The 22,339-nt window shown below is 37.3% G+C and overlaps 2 protein-coding genes and 1 pseudogene across 4 annotated transcripts in view; 2 read left to right on the top strand and 1 right to left on the bottom strand.

Annotated features, from left to right (window-relative positions):
- Positions 1 to 4,158, top strand: part of ranbp10 (RAN binding protein 10) — a 38,002-nt gene extending 33,844 nt beyond the window's left edge. The window contains exon 15 of the mRNA XM_055173579.2: positions 1,631 to 4,158. The gene's annotated coding sequence lies outside the window, so the exon portion shown is untranslated. The remainder of the gene's footprint in view (positions 1 to 1,630) is intronic.
- Positions 4,159 to 7,259: 3,101 nt separating this feature from the next.
- The window catches only part of pard6a (par-6 family cell polarity regulator alpha), a 34,005-nt gene continuing 18,925 nt past the window's right edge, over positions 7,260 to 22,339 (bottom strand). For all 3 annotated transcript variants that reach the window (XM_055173841.2, XM_073853590.1, XM_055173842.2), the window contains one exon: positions 7,260 to 10,606. In XM_055173841.2, the coding sequence (XP_055029816.1) occupies positions 9,732 to 10,606 (875 nt within the window). In that variant the 3' untranslated portion in view covers positions 7,260 to 9,731. The remainder of the gene's footprint in view (positions 10,607 to 22,339) is intronic.
- LOC141349810 (5S ribosomal RNA) lies at positions 16,912 to 17,028 on the top strand (annotated as a pseudogene).

Genomic DNA, 22,339 nt, shown 5'->3' with positions numbered 1-22,339 from the left:
ATGTTCCTCTGGCAAAATTTAATACTCTCCTCGCATTAATGTTGCTTCTAAAAGGAAAACTTCTACAAATGCACATGCAATAAGGTCGCAAAAATAGCACCTTTTCAGAGCTAAATATCTACTACGTGTCTTTAGTAAGTTCACTCGTTATTTAATGCCAAAATGATGGTTTGCGCAAGCTGTTAGTAAATCTGGCCCTTAAAGGGGTCATATGATGAAATTTTTTTAATTTGTAAAATAAGTCTTTGGCGTTCCCAGAGTCCATATGTGAAGTTTTATCTCAAAACACACTACAGATAATTAATTATAGCATGTCAAAATTGCTATTTTGTAGGCCTGAGCAAAATGTGCCATTTTTGGGTGTGTCTTTTAAAATGCAAATGAGCTGATAAAATGCAAACACTGATCACAATGATAGTGGCTTGTTGAAATAAACATGCTTCATCAGTCAGTGCTTTTTACTTTAATGTTTAAAACTAATTAATTAATTAATTATTTGTCTTTGGTGCACAACCTTGGTTTAGTGTCATTGAAGGGGTACTTGAGTCTTACTGATTGGGCTGTGGGGGTACTTAAGGCTAAAAAGGTTGGGAACCACTGCACTAGAGTGCAGATCGAGACGCATTTTTCTGTCTGAGCCCGGCCCGCGTCCGACAGGGCATTAACTGAACCCGACCGTAACCCGACAGGCATTAAGATATTTATGTCCGAGCCCGACACAGTTAAAAACCGAATTGTCACAGCAACATAAACACATTTCCGCACACATGAAGATGGATGGCGATAGTTCAGCTTACCCCCAGGCCATCCAAGATGTAGGTGACTTTGTTTCTTCAGTAGAACACAAATGTAGATTTTTAACACCAACCGTTTCAGTCTGTCATTTGTATAATGGAAGTGGATGGTAACAAAATCCAATAGAGAAAAAAACATGCACAGACAAATCCAAATTAAACCCTGCGGCTCGTGACGACACATCGATGTCCTAAGACATGAAACGATCGGTTTGTGCGAGAAACCAAGCAGTATTTATATAATTTTTTAGCTCTAATACAACACTAGCCCCAGAGAAACGGGAACCCCGTATAGTGTATATACGCCCTCATGCTGTGCACCCGATACAGTAGGTGGCGGTATGCACCTATGAAGCTGTTTCGCAACCCGCTATTTAAGGTAGATGAATAAGAAGGTGATGTGAATGCGCGTGTTTCATTTTACGATGAAATATCGCTTTAAACAGGCCCATTGGCTATCTATATATTATAATAAGCTGTTTTAAATTTCAAATGTTCAATGCCTTATTGCGCCGAGCCCAACCCGAACATAATTTCTAAATATCTATCCGAACCCGGCCCAGCCCAGCCCGTCTGGTCCCGTTGGGTCCCGTCGGACTCGGTTCAGGTATCCATCCTCTAGTGTGCACGTAAAAAAAATTCTGTTTTTAGTACGTTCATGGTTGTGTAAACGTGCCCTAGGATACTGTGCAGTGGACAGTCAGTTCCTAAATTATAAAAGTTTGTAGAGATCTGTCCACTGACACCTTTACATTACAAATTTACAATAGCATTGTAATATTTTAAGAAGGAAAGCATCTTGACTGCTATCATTCACGCATGTATATTTCCCCCAGGCAATGATCAGGACAGCTATGAAGAGGACTTTTCCAAGTGGTTGCCATGACGAGAGCACGCGTTTGAATTGGTGTGTCGCTTGCCGTTTGCCAGAATGAAGCAGCCATGCAGAACGAATAGAAACATGAGAAGAGAGGCTTCTTTTTAATTTAGTATTATCAAATACAATTTGTGTGACACTATTTAAAGACAATTAATTATTCTGTTTATCTAGTCGTTTTTATTTTTTAGTTCATATTTTGTCCATTTGTTGTGCTCATCGCGAATCAAATCAACTCCCCAGTTTATTTCATGGGTGAATTCAGCGCATAGTATTTTATACCATATCAAGAATATACATAATGGTAAGTTCCTACTGAAAATATGAGTTTCTCAGTCAGAGCTCAGGTATTTAGAGATATTTGCAGAAACCGATGTTGCTTTACCACATCACTGTGGATTTTAAAGCAGGTCCTTTTCTACGTAAAAAAGCCAATTCTGTGTCAATCTTAGCCGGCCCTTTAGGAAGTTACCAGATATTGATGTTGCGCTTCGGAGAATTTCGTGTGACTTGAGATGTTTTGCATGGCTCCTAGCATCTCACATTTTAAGCTACCTTAGTATTGAGGCACCAGCATGAGTTTCATTAAACACAATCACACAGTGACGACACAAACTTGCCTTTGGGTCCAATGTAAGTGATTATATTTTGAACAGTAGACTTTTCCCCAAAATGATCTATTTTAATGATATTTTACCATCTTTATAGCAGTGGGTATCATGCAAATGTTATCAACCTTCAGTTTTTTTTAAGTTAGGTATATTGAAGTTAGTGTGGTTTTCTGATTTTGTGGCTGTACCAAATAAAACCATAAAGTTTCTGACAAAAAATACTAGATGCTCCGCTGAAACTAACTTCTTATGCTAATTCTGTATGTTTTATACCCATGTGAATAGTGTCACTGTGTTTATAGTCCTTCTGTTAGATTAATGACTACAGACTGACACCATTTCAACGTTTGTTATCGGATGTTTTATTGGCTGTTAAGTGCTGTTGTTAAAGTTTTGTTACCATTGGATGCACTGTACTTCAGTTGATGCACGTGGCGCATTACTGTATCCGTCTACCTCTCCTCTTCAGTAATAGAGGGGCAGAAAGCTTGCTCCATGCAAGACAATTGACTGACCCAGGGTTCCTACAAATGAACAGGAAACGCTAACAAAACGTCTATTTTACGTTTATAAAACGTTTCGAAATAAACCATTTATTTATTTGGTCATTTGAACATCACCTTAAATCGCAGTCTTGTTTGTCGCTACCGCAAACCTCATATAAGTGCTGTTGTTTTGTTTTTCCCTCAATCTTTTATAAGTGTGAAATTATTAACAATGGCTCAGGCACTTAATGCTACAGTCTTTTTATGTCCTTCTAGCAGCAACCTGTGTTTCTTTGAATCTGATGGTCCATGAAGGAAAAAATGTCAATCAGTCCCACACGTCGACCCAGCATTTCACTCAGCCAGCGCGCCGCCATGGTGTTGAATGTAGCTTAGTCAGTTTTACCCCATTTTGTTGCTGGCCATTATGAGATTGTTTGTTACATTCCCTTAGCATCACCTGCTTTTGTGACTCTTCAGTTATACCTCATTTACTCTTTAGACAGTGCTGTCTAGCTTGTTGTATTATGTCAGGTGTTCAGATAGAAGTTCGGTGTAGTAACTATATTGGTCTGGATAGAGGTCAAAGGTCCCAGGGTCAGGAGAAGGAATTGGGTCCCATTTAAGACCACACATGCTCTTCAATTAATAAAAATGTTTTTCCATTTTTGGAACTACTTACTGATTTTAAATTGTAAACTTTACACGGCCTGACCCTCGATGATTTCAGTCAACTTATTAAACCTTTTCACTTAAATAGATGGATCAATCTTGTTATTAAATGGTGGTTTTGCATGGAGACATCGTGTGGACCGTTTCACACAGCCATAACTGTTTTAATGTGGTAAAATGGCTGTATAGAGAATGGCTTGTACTTCTAGTGACCTGTAAGTTTTAGATCTGTTGTCATGGGGCGGCTTTTTAATGCCAAATACGTTTGGAACTCATCATAGCTAAAACCACCTAAAATGTACAATGACGTAAAATAATTCATCTTAGAAATTAATATTGGCTTTAAATAGGGACCTATACATATATGGAAGGGAAGAAAGTAGGCAAAATCATTCTCGTCAATATTTCATCTTTGTCACATGGTGATATTCCTGTCTCCAGTGATGCGGGGTGGGAAAACCGGAATGGATTACAGCAAGCTGTGCACAATTTAATTCTATTATAATTTTGATTTTATTTGAGTTTTATTTTAGCAATTGTGAAATGAGTTACCCTCTACTTAGCATGAACCTTTAAAAACTTTTAAAATAACATAAAAAGAAAAACAATAAAAAATATAAAAAAGAGACATACCTATGTACTGGAAAATGATAAAGAAATATTGTACTCATTTAATTTTGACAGAATTATTTTTATTAAAATACACATCCATGAGCATATGGTGTCTGTCTTGTGTATCATTTTGCAGTTGTTGTTCTTTCTTTGCATGTAACAAAAATACTAATACTAGTGATTAGGTTGTATTACACTATGATACATGTAAAACAGTATATTGTGTATTATGTGATTGTATGTGCAGATCCATTGCCTGCTGTTAAAGATCTCTCTGCTTTAGGTTGAAGAAAAGGGGCGCGTCTCATGTGAATACTGGCTGTCCGGATGTATAAATGTATTTAGTTTATGTACTTATATAGGGCCCTGGTATTTCTTCTCTTTGCAGTGGGAATTGGGGAAGAGGGAAGAAAAGACATGCTGGGTTCAAGTTTAGTCATGCACTTTTGTAACATGAAGATTATGAAGATTAAAACTTTATGATTGGTTCAAATGTTCATTGCAAATAAAGCAATATTTTCAATGGAGAAAGGTAATTTAAAATTCAGACCACATAATGCATTAGAGAGAACATTTGAAAACACTAGAAAAATAAATTATGCATACACTTTCAGAAAAGGGTCCCTAGTTGTCACTGGGGTGGTACACTTAAAAAGTACACCGTTGCACCTAAATAGTTCATATTAGTAGTATGATACATTTGGTGCATATTGGTACATATAGTTTACATGTAAGGGTATAGATGAAACACACAAAGGTATTTGGATGAAGCATTGAGAAGTTAGGATGCTGAAATACATTCTATGAAACATGAAACACTTCATTTTTGGGCATTCTGTAACAATGCTAATTAAGGCGTTATAATAATAACTAATTAACTACAAATTTTCATTTGTGAAAAAAAACTAAATTGGCAAGTTTTATGTGCATTGGGTAAAAAAAAAATTCCATAACAACCACCATAGGTGAACTGTGAGATTCATCAGCATTTATTTGTGTTAACTGAAATACATACCTTGCCATTCTCTTAAAGTCATGAGTAAACATAATAGCATGAAGGGCAGTAACATCTTGTATCCCTTTAAATATGGAGAGTTTGCATCTCATCCTCTTAAAGTTCATCGTTGACAATCACAAACCAAAAGAAAAAGTCTTAGCTTGTTTAGGGGGGTTAAGGCCCTGTTTTAGTCAGGTTGGGAGAGCATCTTAACCAGCTGAGGAGTTTGTCCATAACATTACAATAGTGTTTAAAATTACTTAAAAAAGCATTGTCAACGTTAAATCAACTAAAATGCAAGCCCTGCTGAAAAAACAATAAAACCATTACAGAAAATTCTAATGGTTTCCATTAAAATACCAATAGGAACCATTAGCTTTTACCATTAAAACCACTACACTGTAATGTCTTTTGGGCCATATTCCATTACCAATACATATAACCAATAGAACCAATACATACCATTAGAGACCAACCAATACACTGTAGTGTGTTTTGGGCCATATTCCATTAGAACCAATAAAATTCCGAATAAAACCAATAGAATTTCTGTGATGGTGTCTATTGTTTTTTATTTTAACAGGGAGATGTGTCTTAGTGTTGGGTTATTTTTAAAACAATCATACATCTTTATAGTTACCAAGCTCTTGAATATTTAGTTGGGTAGAAATTATAAGTAGGTGCCTTCAAATGTTGTGTGAGTGGGCTTTAAAGTAAAAAAAAATATGTGATCCAATAAGCTGGAAGTTTGTAATCGCAACACACATCCATACCGAAAGCGTTTCCCGGATCATTAATAATAACTAAATGCTGTTGTTGAGTGTGTTTCTATATTTTTGAATGGCATATTTTATATGTTTTTTACTTTCTTGGACTGTAACAATTTACATACGTACTTTATTGTGAATTTCATGATGAGCCGTTAGGTAACTATAGAAGAACAATGATCGTCATGAACGACAGAGGGCGCCAATCCCCTCTATTCAGAGGGCTTATATCGCATTGAGAGAAGCTTCAAAGAAATATGACCACGCAAAAACTTATCAAAAGATGCAATGCCCAATCTCTTTTTGGTAGTAAACGATCAATATCAAATCGCCTTACAAGGACATCGTAACAAAAAACTTAAAAAATAGCCTCCACCTATAGCGTACAGTTTGACAGACAGCCTTTGAAGCTGTGGAAGTCCTGAGGCAGGTATCTCTACAGTCTAAACAAGCAGGGTTTCATCTGAATTCCATGTGTGTATTATGTGGCCTACCATATAACTGACAGATTACATTCTGTCGAAGGTAAGATGATAATTTTTTTACAATTGTTATTATTATTTATCTACATTATAGCAAAGTAAGAAGCAACACAGCCACGCCCCTTTTTTGGTTTGTTTGTAATGTAGTGAGTAATAATGCCCAGCTTCTTTTTCTAAGATCATTTTTTTAAATGGCTAAGGTAATTTAAACAATGCAGACAATTATATCTACGTTAAATGTATATTACATGGTTTGTTGGAATGCTTAATTCTTATTGGCCTGTTGCGACAAAAATAACAACACACGGTAACCCGGATGCTGCGAATCATTTTGACAGGTACAGTTTAATTACACAAAAATAATATGTCTTTTAATAACACATAGGACATTTTATTTAATTATTAAACCAAATATCGTGTTGGTAACATTTGAACGTCTGTCTTATCTTTAAATTAACCAAAAATAAACGTGCGAAAGGTCTGCATTCGTTAAAAATGAGCAAATAAAATATTTTAAATCAATATTTAATGTTCCTTAGCTCAGAGGTTTTCAAACTGGGGGCGCCTGTTTTATGACGTTTTATAAAATACCTTATTTATTATGAATTATGTGTAATTAAACCTCAGAAAAATAAGGCTACTAACCAACAGCACTACGTTGTATATTTTTTAAAAAGTTTTGTTTAATTAAAATGTTATGTTTTAGCATGTTTTATGTCATCCATTTACTAACCGTGTAATAAGCGGGATAATGCAAAACAAGCAATTAGCAAATGTAACAATGCATTATCCCTTTCATAACTAATAATAATAAGCTATTAACAACTTTAAGGACGAAACAAGTTGTTCATTATGCTGAGGCCATTAGGAGTAAGCAACCTCACTAATTGCTTCATATTTGATTCATACAGTAGCCAATGTGTACTGCAGTAAGTAATCATTTCAAATCAGAAAAAAACACATTCATTTTAAATACTTTTATTATCTTGATAGAACATTTTATAATCATCATATATCATTCACAGTATTGTACACCTTTACCCATCAGATTAAAATAAAAACACAAGCTTCTAAAGATTTCTTTTGTTCATGATACTGATAAGAAATAGAAACCTCCTCTCCAGAATTCTAATATACATACAAAAGTACAAGAATAAGAAAAATACTTTCCATATTTTACACATATATAAAATGCTCTTTTTATAAAAAGGGCTCCTAGTATACAAAAGTCTCCATTATTTAATATTTCTATTTATACATATACATTTACATACACAAAAAATAATGCTTATGTGGTATTATTAGTGCTCCGATTATGTGCTGTTCTGTGTGTTCGAAACATTGTTTAGATGAGGGAAAAAATCCAGACCTAGAAGTTTACTCAGAAATCAACAATAAAACTTAATTCAGGATTGTACTGAACTCACGTTTCACCAAAAATCACTTTCTTTAGGTTTCAAATCACCCTCCATTATTACTTTTCATTGATTGCTCATAACAAAGTTCCTATGAGTCAAAGGGTGTCAGTTGTGCAGATGTTATGTCTAGACCGGTTCACATAAATTATGTTGTTTTTTACACTCAAGGCTACCTTAGTGATGTCAGCTTTGCTGTAAAATTACACCTCATTTGTTATGCTGATCAAGTTAAACCAGATAACGCAGATGAGCCCACACCTTCTACCATCACGCCCATCCAATGACATGGAAAAATCCACTTTCACTGACGCCTGCTTCAAACCAAATATGTACAACTTGGCATGTCTATCAAAACCTAAATAAATATATTATTAGCACATTCACTCGATTTATCCCTAGATATAGTTTTGCCTCACAAGGATATCGTAACAAAAAATTAAAAATAGCCTCTGTCTATAGCGCATGGTTTCACAGACAGCCTTTGAAGCCCTGGAAGTCCTGAGGCAGGTATCTAAACAAGCATTCACCTGGGAAACCATTGGCTGTTCAGTGCTCAGGTCTGTTAGACATAAAAGAAACCAATATTTAGCTCCAAGTCTGACAATATCTACCTCAGTGCCATTACTGTAAGATTATACTTTAAAAATACGACACACCATGGCAAAGAAAGCCTCACAGCTTTTGCCATCAGGCATGAACTGTGTAAAAAGGTCCCAAAGTGCAGAATTCTGGCCTTTCCAAACATGAAAGGAATTTCCTTTCTCTTACAGAAAAACAGATCGCACACAGGAGAAACTGACAGAGCGAGTCTTTAAAAGATCGAGTTTTTCTGAAGTTGCGACAAACTGGTGCCAGTTAAATATATAGACTCCTATTTTTCTGGAGGGGAGAATGGATTAAAGAGGACTGACCTATAAGATAAGAACAGAAGATATGGATTGAACCACTTTAACAAAAATGGTGCTTAATAGCACCAAAACTCGTAATCATAGGGGAACCATCCTAAACAGCATCTGTGTAGAACCATATTGCGCTATGTTGAACCATAAGTGGTGCTATAGTCATGCTTTAGCACCACTTATGGTTCTACAAAGGGTTAAATAGTGCTAAAAATGTTTTCCCTATGATTATAAGCTTTTAGTACTTTTTAGCACCATTTTTTAAGAGCGCTTAAGAAGAGTAAACGTGTTCAAAGCTGTTTCAAGATTAAAAACATTTGACAAAATGCAACAGAAGATGGGAACAAAGAAACAGATCAATATAAATATTTTAAATTATCCATACATATGAAAAAACAAATTTTTAGAAATCAGAATGATGTAAATGGAAATTAAGAATGTGCACTGTTACAGGATAAGCTGAGAGGTAAAAATAAATAATCGTTGTATCGGTTTTGTCATATTTGTAAGGCCGATTCACAAATGCAACACTTTCTGTGTCTGTCTGATGTTGTGCAGATGGAAAGTTTGACACCACTTTCGTATCATTGCGTAGAACAGATTTTTGGAGGCCATCTTGAGTAACATGGTTATTATATCAGTATGAGGTGATATGAGCAACCTACCCCAACCAACACTCTGTACTTTCACCATTATCGTCTTCATCCATCATTATTACCATCAACGCAAGAGGGATCATAAAAAATGAGATGAATCTACAGTAAGAGACAAATCACTTTCCCAGAGGTGATGTCATCCCCTTACATCCTCAGAGATCAGGCATCCAGTAGTATCTAGCGCATTATATTCACAGTCATTGTGAGCTGACCGACTTGTCCGTTGTTGAGTCCGTCGTTGAGTCTGGGGGAATATGGTCGTTCAAACATACACTAAGGCGAGAAAAGTGGAGAGCCATAAGGCACTTCCATAAGGTGAGCGTCACATGCCGGCTAAATTGTACACCGGGTTATGAACAGTATGTCGTTTCATGACAGTAATGGCAAATAATAATAATAATAATAGAAAGTTCCTTCATTTTTGTAAATGTGCATAAAGTCGCCATACTGCGTCCCACTCTTCATAACGTAATGAAGTTCCCATCCTCTCGCATGCTTTCCTGACTGCTGCTCATCTTGGTCGGGCTGCCGTTGTGTGTCGGTGTGGTCAGGGAACTTAAAGAAGCCTTGCTGTCTGATAAAGAGCTGCTACTGGGCAAGGAAACACTTTGTGGGATTGGCCTGTGTGCGAACCCCCCTGATTGGACGCCGTTGCCATTAGTAATGCGGTGTGGCGTGTACGAAGGCAGGTTGTCGTTCTCTATGATGAGATCTGTATCGTCATCGCTATCTCCCTCAGCCACGCTGTTGCTGTATTGGCTAGCGTTCTGTGAGGCGGGACTGGGGGCGGAGTCATGAGAAAGGGCGGAGCCAACCGAGCCAACTGAACTGTTGCCTGCCGAGGTTTTGCTCGCACGATGCATCGCGTTGTTGCGCTGATTGGCGGGTTTGACCGTCACAATCAGATTGTGGCTGTTGGCGACCATCATGTCTGTGACTTGATCCAGCGACTTCCCCGCCACATCAATGCCGTTAACCTCCAGAATCTCATCGTTCACTCCAAGCAGTCCCGTGCTTTCCGCCAGTCCACCCTTTACAAGGCGTGAGATAAAGACGCCGGGAACTTTTTCTACGCCTTGGGGAGTGATGCGGACGCTGATGCCATCACGAATGTAAAAGCCAAGAGGTTTGTGGGTGCCGTGCTTGTGTAAACGGACACGGAGATGCGTCTCAGGCAAGATGTCCACGTCTATGATAGATGAGATCTGTCGGAAATCCTGCGGAAGGCCGATGAGCAGTGCCGGTTTGGATTTTTGCTGTGCTTGACGCAGACCTGCTAAGCCCTTTTTTCTTCTTTGGAGCGACCCGGTGGGGAAGGGTGTGGGGTCATCTTCATCTTTAAAGAAAGAGACAAACATTAGAAGAAATCATACAAATACAAAAACACACCTTACAGGCCTACTTTAAGACGTGTGGCCCAACATAGAGATTATAACAAAGTTAAATATTTATTGCAGATGAACAAGGAAAGCTCACATTTACATTGATGCATTTGGCAGATGCTTTTATCCAAAGCTACTTACAGTACAGTGCATCTCAAGTTATACATTTTTCCAGTATGTACTTTCCCTGGGTTCGAACCCATGCCCTTACGTGCTGCTAACACAATCCCCTACCACTGAGCTATACAGGAGCAAAAAAATAAAAGGGGGAGACTTTAAATAAGCTTTGATCTTTTTCCATTTAATCATTCAGTCATAAAGGGCAGACAGCTCCACCTCTTACATCTCCACACAAACTTGCGGTGTCCAGCGAATTTCGAGAGATTTACTGCACACTTCAGATCTATCAGCGGGATAAGACACTCTTGCCTGGTCCTAAAAATTAATTTCAAACAGATCTACAAAGACCTTCACTGTCTTTCACCATCTGTCCTGCCCGAAACACAGAGTGACCTCATTTATAAAATTCTTCCCCTATAAATCACGTTTAAATTCATTATTTTCAACGTTCTCTGAATGGATCTAATATAATATTGATGAATGTTCATATCAAGCACGTTTGGAAAAAGCAAAGTTGATCAAAACAAAGTCAAGGACTGTAATAAATCTATTCAAGGCATTTGCAATAGTTCAAGGGTCGCAAGGCTAAAGGCGGATGAATCAAAGCCTCAAAGTACATTATATTCACTGTACAAAACATCCAAACATTCACAGACGATATGTTTTCGACTAGAAATGGACAAAAACAAGACTTGCGTCAACTGACAGGCAGGTAGCAGAGAGAAAATATAGCAAAGAAATTGTGGTGGGTGGTGATGCGTCAATAGGGAAAGAGTTTTTTGGTTATTTTTAAAAAGCAGCAGGGGTTTGGTGTGCGAGTCTTTTCGTGATTAGCAGAGTGCAAATCCTGCTGGGAGCAAAAATATCAGGAAGTCATCAACACCTTCCCTTTAGTCTGCTGACTAACATTAAACTGCGGGTGTGCGATGAGCTTTTCTGTAGTGTGCGCAGTTCTGTAGCATTATAAACAAACAGACATACAAGATAACCGTGGCTGTCCAGTATTGCTAGAACAGTGTTGGGTGGTTGCCAGGGCGTTGTGGTAAGGTTGCTAATGGGTTCCTGTAGGTCAGGGGTATCCAACCTTTTTTTGAGCAAGGGCTACTTTTTTATATAGTCTACTCAAAAAAAAAATTATTTTACTGATTTTATTTTATTTTACTTGTTGAGATGTTTTATAATTGTTAAAAATGTTAACATACAGCGGGGAAAATAAGTATTTGACACATCAGCAATTTTATCAGTAAGGGGATTTCTAAGTGGGCTATTGACACATCATTTCCACCAGATGTAGCCATCAAGCCAAATATTGAATTCATACAAAGAAATCAGAACATTTAAGTATACAAGTTGAGTCATAATAAATAAAGGAGACAGGGATCTTACACGGAGCACCTGATCGTGGCCGGTTTATGGTGAAGTTACGCTCTTTCCATTTCCGGATAATGGCCCCCACAGTGCTCACAGGAACATTCAGAATTTTGGAAACGCACCTATAACCATTCCCATCAAAATGCTTTTCAACGATAAGATTAAGATCTTGAGAGAGTTCTTTGCTTTTACCCATCATCAAGTCTTTCCTGTGTGCCTCCTGGGTAATGAGAAGCCTTTATAGGCCATCAATTAGGACTAAAGCAGCTGATATCAATTAGTACTGATAGGGGGAAGGGTTTCTCACTCAATACTGACAGATTTCAGGTGAACTCCTGGCTTTCTATGCCATTTGCACCTTGTTCTCTTTGTGTGTTCAATACTTATTCCATGTGTCGTTTCACTTTATTTATTATGACTCAACTTGTATACTTAAATGTTCTGATTTCTTTGTATGAATTCAATATTTGGCTTGATGGCTACATCTGGTGGAAATTTTGTGTCAATAGCCCACTTAGAAATCCCCTTACTGATAAAAATGCTTATGTATCAAATACTTATTTTCCCCGCTGTACATAAAAGAAGCCAAGCTAATATTAAAAAGATGTAATAAATAAATAAATATTAAAATAGAGGCTATTAATAGCATGTGCTTTGGTGGGCAACTCCCAGACTACATGCGGGCATCCTGGTGCCCGCAGGCACCATGTTGGAGACCACTGCTGTAGGTCAACTGATAGAGCAGTGGTAGAACACTGCGTTAGCGGCGCAAAAGGTCTTGGGTTCGATTCACACAGGAAACACACACACTGATAAAATGGAGACTTTGAATGCACTCACTGTGGATGAAAGCGCCTGCGGAATGCATAAGGGTCAGTGACAAAAACAGTTGAGATGAGACATTAAATATTAAATATTTTATCCACCTTGATGGCATGTCAGCGTAATCATCAAAAAACATTTTAAAAATATCAGTTTATTATTTATTTCTAAATGTAAATTTTAATGCTTTTAATATTTGTCCTGACATATGCTGAATACAGCTCTGTTTTCTAAATAATCTTTGACAAATTATATAAAAATTAAATATTTCATTAAAAAAAATACTAGTTACACACATTGACCACATTTTTGCAATTATCTCCAAATATTCTTTCAAAATGAAATAAAACCAGACATTTAAGACTTAGTCCTCAAAAAAGGGAATGTATGCAAGTAATCTGCAAATTTACATTTTAACCCTTTTACATTTAATTAAACCATATGGACACAAAATAATTAACGTCACATCATTGATCCATAAATATAAATAAATACAATCTGCAACATGAAAATTTTAAACCATCTGTGCAATATTAAATAAACCCAGCCGAGCATGCACCTCTAGTAGAGATCTCATGATAGGGAATTACATTAAATAGATTGTATGAGAGCCTTCAGAGTAAAATACAATAAATAACCAGCTCACATCGAATTAATTATCACCACACCCCAGGGCCCCGACGAAGTGATGGGCAGTGACCTCTGACACCAATGCTCAAATACATGGCCATGTTCATGAATGACACAGCAAAGCCCAACACAAATCATAATGTGTTTGTGTCTTGGATTGCATTGGATGTGACTGCCTACATGTGTGTGTTTATGAAGGCTATTAGTTGAAATGAAGCTTATATAGTATGCAACACACACAAAGCTTCCCCGCCTGCCTCTGTACATTAGTCTGAGTGCCAGGACACCCACAGAGAGCACGGCAGCTTTCGATATTAAACCAGCTCAAGGGCTGAAGAGGGAGAGCTGGGTCATACAGGGTTAGTGGGAGTCAAGAAGGGAACTTTCCAGACAGACAGGTCAGAGATTGGGGATAATGGAGGTGACTTTAGGGTCTCTCCAGCAGGTCCAGCAACTTTCTTGGGCCTTAAAATTCAGCATTCAGTAAAGACATGCAGGTACAGTCTGTGTGTGTGTGTGTATATGGGATCTAGGAATGTATTTGGTAAACACTATAGTAATTAGTTACAGTAAATGATGTGATGTATTGCTTAGAGATCAAAGGCTAATGCATTGGGCTCTCAGGGCTGATTAAGACATACCATCCCAGATCTCTCTCTCTCTCTCTCGCTCGCTCACCCGCACACACAGATGATGTCCGATTCATTGCCGTCTACGTCGAGATTGAAAACCCACTCAATCCCCCCCATAGCGACCATCTTGAACAACCATTAATCATTTAACCTGCATGTCATGTAACCACAAAATACAAGTAATCAAATGACCCCACTTGTGTGCAATACGTTTCCACGGCAACCTCACATTACCGCTGCAAAACTGCCAGATGAGTGTTGTGAGGGAGTTTTGGTTGGGTTCAGTCCGACTGTGATGCATTTTCGACCATCATAACAACGTTACTGAACCATTTATCTAATTAAGCTAGTCTGAAAAACTAGAAGATAGTATTACCAATAACCACATGCAGACAGAGGAAGACTTTGGTTTTTTGAAGAATTTGTTTTCTGCAATGTACGAGTCCCTTGTCCACCCACTAACCTGCTTATAATTTCTTTTTTATTAAAGTCATCACTTATTACAAAGATATTTAGCACATTAATTCAGCTCAGTTTATAGCACGTTTTTTTTACAATGTTGCACTGTTTTTGCAGCTATACATGAAAAAGAAAACACGTAAAACATGATTAAATATATAAAATACATATAGATTAGAATATATGATATTAATTATGTTTTCATAAACACCATGTCAATAATAATACCAATTTAATTTAAGTACGTACTCAAATTTAAAGATTCATTATCCTTAATATAAAAAGTTCCTGCAATTCTCTTAATTGGTAGAGCATTGGGTCCAATCTCCAGGGAACACACATAAAGACAAAACATTTACAGATGTTATGCACTGAAAGGATATAAAAGATAAAAGCACTAAAAAATGCCTGGATATTTTCAACACAGCACTGGGTCAAAAAAGGACGAGCCCAGCTGTGGGTTCAATTCAGGGCCGCCGCTACCTATAGGCAGAGTAGGCAAATGCCTAGGGCCTCAGGCTTGGAGGGGGGTCCAAAACAGCAAGTCCACCAGTTACTACTGACAGCATTAAACAAAGCTATTAAGTGAGTTCGAATTTATGTAGCCCCACAGGCAGAAGACATCAAAGTATTGCGAGAACGATTGATAAGCAGATTCCTTTGTATGATTTCTCGAATCGCAAAGCAACCGTATGGGTTGCATGAAGTTAAATAAGCCAAGCCTATATCATGAACAACATTTACAACTCTGCAGACTTTAAGTGACACTGAAAACAGCTATCAAGTCCTTTGTTTCTTGCTTGGCGAAACCGGCATGCAAAGACAGTGCAGCAAATGAAATTATTGTAATGCATTGGAAAAAATAAACTTGGCTTCAGTAAGAGGGGAAATCCTGTTTATACCCAGCTAAAATATAAAAACAATAAAAGATACTGATGCTCATTTAATAAAATAATGTTTAGGACGTGTTCATCTGACGTTTTTTAAGTTTAGGGGGTTTTGCAATGTAGTGTTGTCTTTTCATTTTACTCTTTGGAGAAAGCAAAACTGTTATGTGCTATCCCAAAAAACAGTTTTTTTTTATTAATTACTGCATTAAAATGTTTAACAAATGTGGTTTTGCATAATTGAATTAAAGTAATGGGGAATAAAACATGTTTGCTAAATGTAGTGCTTAAATGATTTCTTACAGGGTAGGAAAAACACTTTATGACCTTTTATCACATTATTCTGAAAATTAGAGAGGTGCAAGGGCCCCCAAACAAAATTTTGCCTAGGGCCTATCTAAAACTGACCCTGCACTTTAAAAATGGCTGGGTTATTTTTGACCCATAATGGGTAAATATTGGACAGAAGAACACGTGCTGGGTTGGAAGTTGACCCAATGCTGGGTTGTTTTAACCCAGCTGCTGGGTTATTATACCCCATGGTTGCATAACAGCAGCCCAACATTGGGTCATTTTTAACCCAGCACGGGGTAATTTTTGGCCCAGCATGTGTTTTGTCCAATATTGACCCATTATGGGTCAAATATAAGCCAGCCATTTTTAGAGTGTGGCTAAATTAACCCAGAAAATGTTAATATTTGACCCAACAATGGGCTAAAACAACCCCACATTTTGGGTTGAAACAACCCAGCATTTTGGGATGAAACAACCCAGCATTTTGGGATGAAACAACCCAGCATATAGGTTAAATTACAACCCAAAGGGTTGGGCTCGTCCCTTTTTGACCCAAAGCTGGGTTGAAAATAACCCAGCATTTTTTCAGAGTGCATCCGCCAAATGCATAAATAATCAATATGTATTATTGTAATTTACTTTTTTGAGAGGTTTTTGAGAGCAGTCAGCGAAGCTGCGTCTAATTTATATTATTTTGCAATAGACTGAATTTTTTGCTTTATCACATTCAAATCAGACTGGAAGCTCACAACTCTTTTGAAACAGATTCTGTAACTGAAGTGTGAAAAACATTTCAGGAATCTTGCCTAAATGACAGTGAAAGATGTATTTGCAATCCAACACCTGACTGTAGTGAAAGTTTTTTCATTAGCACATGAAAAATACAATAAAAACATTAAAACCTCCTGTATGGCGCCTAAGGCCAACGGGCACAGACTGAACTGAGCTTCATGAACATTGCTCTCTGGATTACAAACAGAGAGACTTTAGAGATCTCCACTCCTCTGACAGCAAACTGGAGAAGCCGTTAGAAACATACATACAGCCAGCAGCCATATCACCCTGTAGCCCAAGACAGCTTGCCCACTGAAGCTAAGCAGGGCTGAGCCTGGTCAGTACTTGGATGGGAGACCACCTGGGAAAACCAGGTTGCTGCTGGTAGAGGTGTTAGTGAGACCAGCAGGGGGTGCTCACCCTGTGGTCTGTGTGGGTCCTAACACCCCAGTATAGTGACGGGGACACTATACTGTCAAAAAAGCACCGTCCTTCGGATTAGACGTTAAACCGAGGTCCTGACTCTCTGTGGTCATTAAAAATCCCAGGATGTCCTTCGAAAGAGTAGGGGTGTGCCCCGGCATCCTGGCCAAAACTTGCCCATTGGCCTACTAATCATCCCTCATACTAATTGGTTATATCACTCTGTCTCCTCTACACTAATAAGCTGGTGTGTGGTGGGCGTTCTGCCGTCACATCATCCAGGTGGATGCTGCACATTGGTGGTGGTTGAGGAGATTCCCCCATTCATATGTAAAGCGCTTTGAGCACTGAGAAAAAAGTGCTATATAAATGTAACAAATTATTATTACATGTCTGGAGACTAGACATATAACCAGTTACTAAATAAATAGCTCAGGATTGGTCATCATAATCATGCACATTGATATGCTCTCTATCATTCTCTTTTTTCAAGTGTACAATAAATTAAAAAAGTAAAAAATGGGTCAAAAATATAAGTGACATCTGCAAAATAAATTTAGTTACTTCTTAAAAATTATAGTTACTTCTAACCAGCTGGTTTTTAGCTGATGTATGAAGTTCCTCTGCTCTTACAGATACTGCATGACATGAATACCGTAGAAAACTCACATCTACTACAATAAACAACACCGCGGTACGAGAACCGTTCAGCACAACCTAATTTCTTCTCAAATTGCTATCAGAATCATTATTTCCTCTCCAGTTCCTTGCTGAAGTATATTATTATAGAACAGGATAGTTTATTGACTCAGTGACACTAGCTCCAGGCAGTGTGTTATGTTAGTATAGGATAGCTTATTTACTCAGCATTAACACCTAATAATGTTATGTTATGGCAAGGCTGGACAGCTTATTGACTGTGACTCTGCACAGCACATTGGTGGGTTATTAGTACAGTCATATATCATGCTGAATGTAGAGCTGGAGTGTTTTATAAGCAGAAACAGCTGCTGTGTGTTTGGCCATGTGCTCATGTGATGCAGGTCCTGTATCGAGAGACAATGCATTTAATACAAACACAAATAAACCAACACCAAACAATTAAATCATAAATTAGTTCCACATGTCCTATTGTGTTAAAGTCGATAATGTACTGTACATCGAACACGATTGATGCTTTAATTTGCTTAGAATAATTCTATCTTGATATATTGACTGAGTAAGGTTATGATTTTACAAACAGGGGTACTATTGGTATACTAAGCATGACTTTTTATATTCACCCAAGGTGTACAAATGTGCTCTGGTCTTCAGAAACATCCCTTTGCCAGATTTTTGGACACTGCTGTTTCTGTCAGTCTCTCTGTAGGCTGAAGACCGATACAAAGCACAGGTGGACAAGCTTGTCAAAATAAATAAAACAAGATGTCGGCTGAAGAGCAGCTGGTTTTGGCTAGAGAGAATCAGACACCTGATGATGTTACAAGACAGCAGGTGTCACAGCTACATCACGTGTCTGTTCACGTGGATCTCATCTTTCTTTCTCTGCTTCATCTGGATCTCGTTACCTTCATGGCCTAGTGACCGGAAACTGTCCTTTACGGTTATCCGTTACCTACCTTTAAATTCACTGGAGGCTATTTCAACCTGATCTCACAAGAATTTTAATTTATGTTATTTACTGGCAACGGTTTGTTCAAAGTTAAATGAACATTAAACAATAATTTTTTGTCTTAACACAATAAAACAAAAAAAATGATAGGCTTATGCAAAGCATTCTGGGAACCAGAAATTCTCATCAACCTTTTTCATTTTTTTTCTTCAGATTTTGGTTCCCAGAATGCTTTGCATGAGGCTGTTATTTTATAGTTCTATTTTGTTTAGACAATTTTTTTGTTTAATGTTCATTTAAAGGGACACTCCAATTCATTTTCCAGCTCCCGTAGAGTTAAACATTTAATTTTTACAGTTTTGGAATTCATTCAGCTGATCTCCGGGTCTGGCGGTACCATTTTTAGCATAGCTTAGCATAATCCATTAAATCTGATTAGACGCCTCTACCACGTTGTCAAAAACGCGCTATTTGGACGCAACACGGAAATCTGCCGAAGTTCAGATTTTTCAACTCGCGCGTAATTCGTGCCGCATGATGCGTGATTGCGTCTTTGCATTGACTTAACATGTAAATCACCCGCGCTTGCCGCCTCTACCGCGTCTTGTGTGAACCCTGCATTAGTATTGCGCTAAAAATACCCAAAGACTTTCGATATTTTTCCTATTTAAAACTTGACTCTTCTGTAGTTACATAGTGTACGAAGACCAGCGGAAAATTAAAAGTTACGATTTTCTAGGCCGATATGGCTAGGAACTATACTCCCATTTGGGCATAATAATCAAGGACTTTGCTGCCGTAATGTGGCTGCAGCAAGCGCAATGATATTATCAGACCGTGGATTGAAGAAGGCGCTAAAATGCAGAGTAAAGACGGGGTGGAGCTAAGAGGGCTCACGGTCACGCTGACATGACATTACTCAATATTAAAGATATCAAGTTTATATTTTCACAAAATGTTCTTTACATTATGTAGGATGATTTTATGTGGAAAACAGTAAATCACGAAGAAATACTTCAGCTGCGTTTTCACAGGCATGGTCACATTTATCTTTAATAATAAATATCTTTTTTTTCTGAATATTTGATTAATGTACTGTATTTTTCAATTAAATTTACATTGCACAATGAATTATTTTAGCTGCAGACATTTTAGGTCTCTATAAATACTGATAATTGTGGTCAAAACAATAGCAAAATAAATATTTCTGTATTGTTAATTTACAGACAAAATTTTGAATAGCTACAGTAGGTTGGATTGTATGTTTGGTGCGAAATGGGTATGGTTGGGGCCCGACCCCCTATTCTTTCATAGGGCCCAAAATTGCTAGCGGCGCCCCTGGATATTATGCAACGCCTGAAAATGGTCCCCAGCTATTGAAAGTAACCAAGGGAACTATTTTTGGGCAGTGCGTAATATCACTACTCCTGCTGCAGCCATGTTACTACAGCAAAGTCCTTGATTATTACGCCAGAATGAGAGTATAGTACCTAGCCATGTCGCCTAGAAAATCGCAACTTTTAATTTTCCGTCTGTCTTAGTACACGATGTAACAACACAAGAGTCAAGTTTTAAATACGAAAAATATTGAAACTCTTTGGTTATTTTTGAGCGTGGTGCTAATGGTCTAATCAGATTCAATGGATTGTGCTAAGCTATGCTAAAAGTGCTAGCGCCAGACATTGAGATCAGCTGAATGGATTCCAAAACGGTAAAAATCAAAAAAGTGGAGTGTCTCTTTAACTTTGAACAAACTGTTGCAAGTAAGTAACATAAATTGAAATCTACAGTAAGTTACTGGCAAACAGTATTTTAAAACATTTTACATATTTTACAAGTTGGCTAACTAATTTGTATGAAGTTAATCATGTGAAAACGTATGATCATAAAAAAACATTAATGAAATTGACCCCTAACCCCAACGTAACAGGGGCAAATTTACAAATGAGATTGTATGAATTAATATGAATTAGCTACCTCGTAAAATACATATGAATTGCTATGAGATAGCGTTGGCTATTTAGAGTACCACAACCTTCATAAAATCACACAGTTCTGTCAATGATATCTTTAATCTCTGATGCATTATAAAATGTTATGTGAGCCTAGTTCTGCTTTTGATCTACTTCATCCCTCAAAAATTTATTTGGGTGTGGTTGTCTACACGCATACACAGACAGACATGATGCTCATGCCTGGTTCTGACCGTCTGACCTCATCCTCTGCCACCACCATCTGGAGACTTACACTTAACCATATGTCTCCGCAATGGGAATCCCCAATGAAACTGTCGTACATCTATTCAAATTTGAGACTGAACAATGAGGCACTTACATTACACGATGCAAATAAACAAAGTTTCGCTGGTAGGCATTGATACTGTGAACTCATTGTACCCGTGTTCAGACCTTCATGCTTATTTTAGCTTTGTTGGGATTACATCATGACTGATGAGAGCTGGTTGTAATCCCACATGATTAATACTGACATACAAGCACACATGCATTTGCACGCACACATCAAGTGTCCTGCTTTTGTCTGATAGCCGTGTAATGATCTTAAGAGATAAACTCATGCTCTTTGTTTTTTCGGATAAAAAATAAACCATGAGCAGCCATGACTAAAATCACTGTATAGAATGTCCTCAAGCCGTTTATGGCATATCAGCAATATCATACAAGAAAATATATATTATTAATAAGACTGTCAAAATGAACACGTTAATAACACGTTAATGCAAATTCATTTTAACAACACTAATTTTATTAACGTACGATTTACGCAACGTGCAATTTCTGTTTGACCTTAGACTCTAGCCGATAGTTGTTAAATTGAGACGCAGACAGTAAATGTGCCCCGTTCCATCTAATTAATCGCAAGTTAACTTAATAATTCAAACAAACAAGTGCTATTGTTTATTAGCCCAAATATAGACATTTGAATTTGTTATTTGAATTGAAGCTGCATTTACACATTTGGTACACACTTTTATACAAAGCAACTTAAAGAAGTAAGTATAAATAAAGAGTTTGGTTCCAAAACGCAATAAATACATTTTGACTAATTTGGGTAAAAACGTGTTTTCTATACCAAGAAAGTGACAAGATAAAAACCACTATTTTCTTTTACAGACTTTCACATAGTATATTTAGGTTATAATAACATTAAAAATTCAAATCCATAGTTTGATTTTCAAAGATTTATTATAAAAACGGATTGTTTTCTTCGCTAAATGCAATAAAAGTTATTTTTTAATAAATCTATTGAATCAATATATAAATGTGCATTTAGCTTTGCCATGTTATATTCATTTAGTTGACTAGTTGTACACTGATTTAAAAAAATAAACATTAATGGCATTAATGAAAACACTTACTTTGTCATATTAAGAACACTGTCATTGCTGCTGTCATCCTTGGGACGTCGTCACTGAACTTTTTTGACAGCGATCAGCTGTAAAATGTTTTGGTCCTAGTCGATTTTCGTTGAATTTGAGTAAAATAATGAAAAGTTTTTCATAATATCCCCTGGGGTCAGTGTGTTAGCATGACAGAAGCTTGATGCTGTTGTGTAAAAACAAGCAACAGCCGGCATTTTTCCTTCTCCCGAGTGCTTCTCGCGTAAATTATTTGATTTTAATGGCTAACATTTCTTTCCCGCCAC

Source organism: Misgurnus anguillicaudatus, chromosome 15 (assembly GCF_027580225.2).
Source record: "Misgurnus anguillicaudatus chromosome 15, ASM2758022v2, whole genome shotgun sequence".
NCBI classification, from domain to species: Eukaryota; Metazoa; Chordata; class Actinopteri; order Cypriniformes; family Cobitidae; genus Misgurnus; species Misgurnus anguillicaudatus.
Note: the sequence above shows the minus strand (reverse complement) of the source record. Positions and strands in the feature narration are given on the sequence as shown.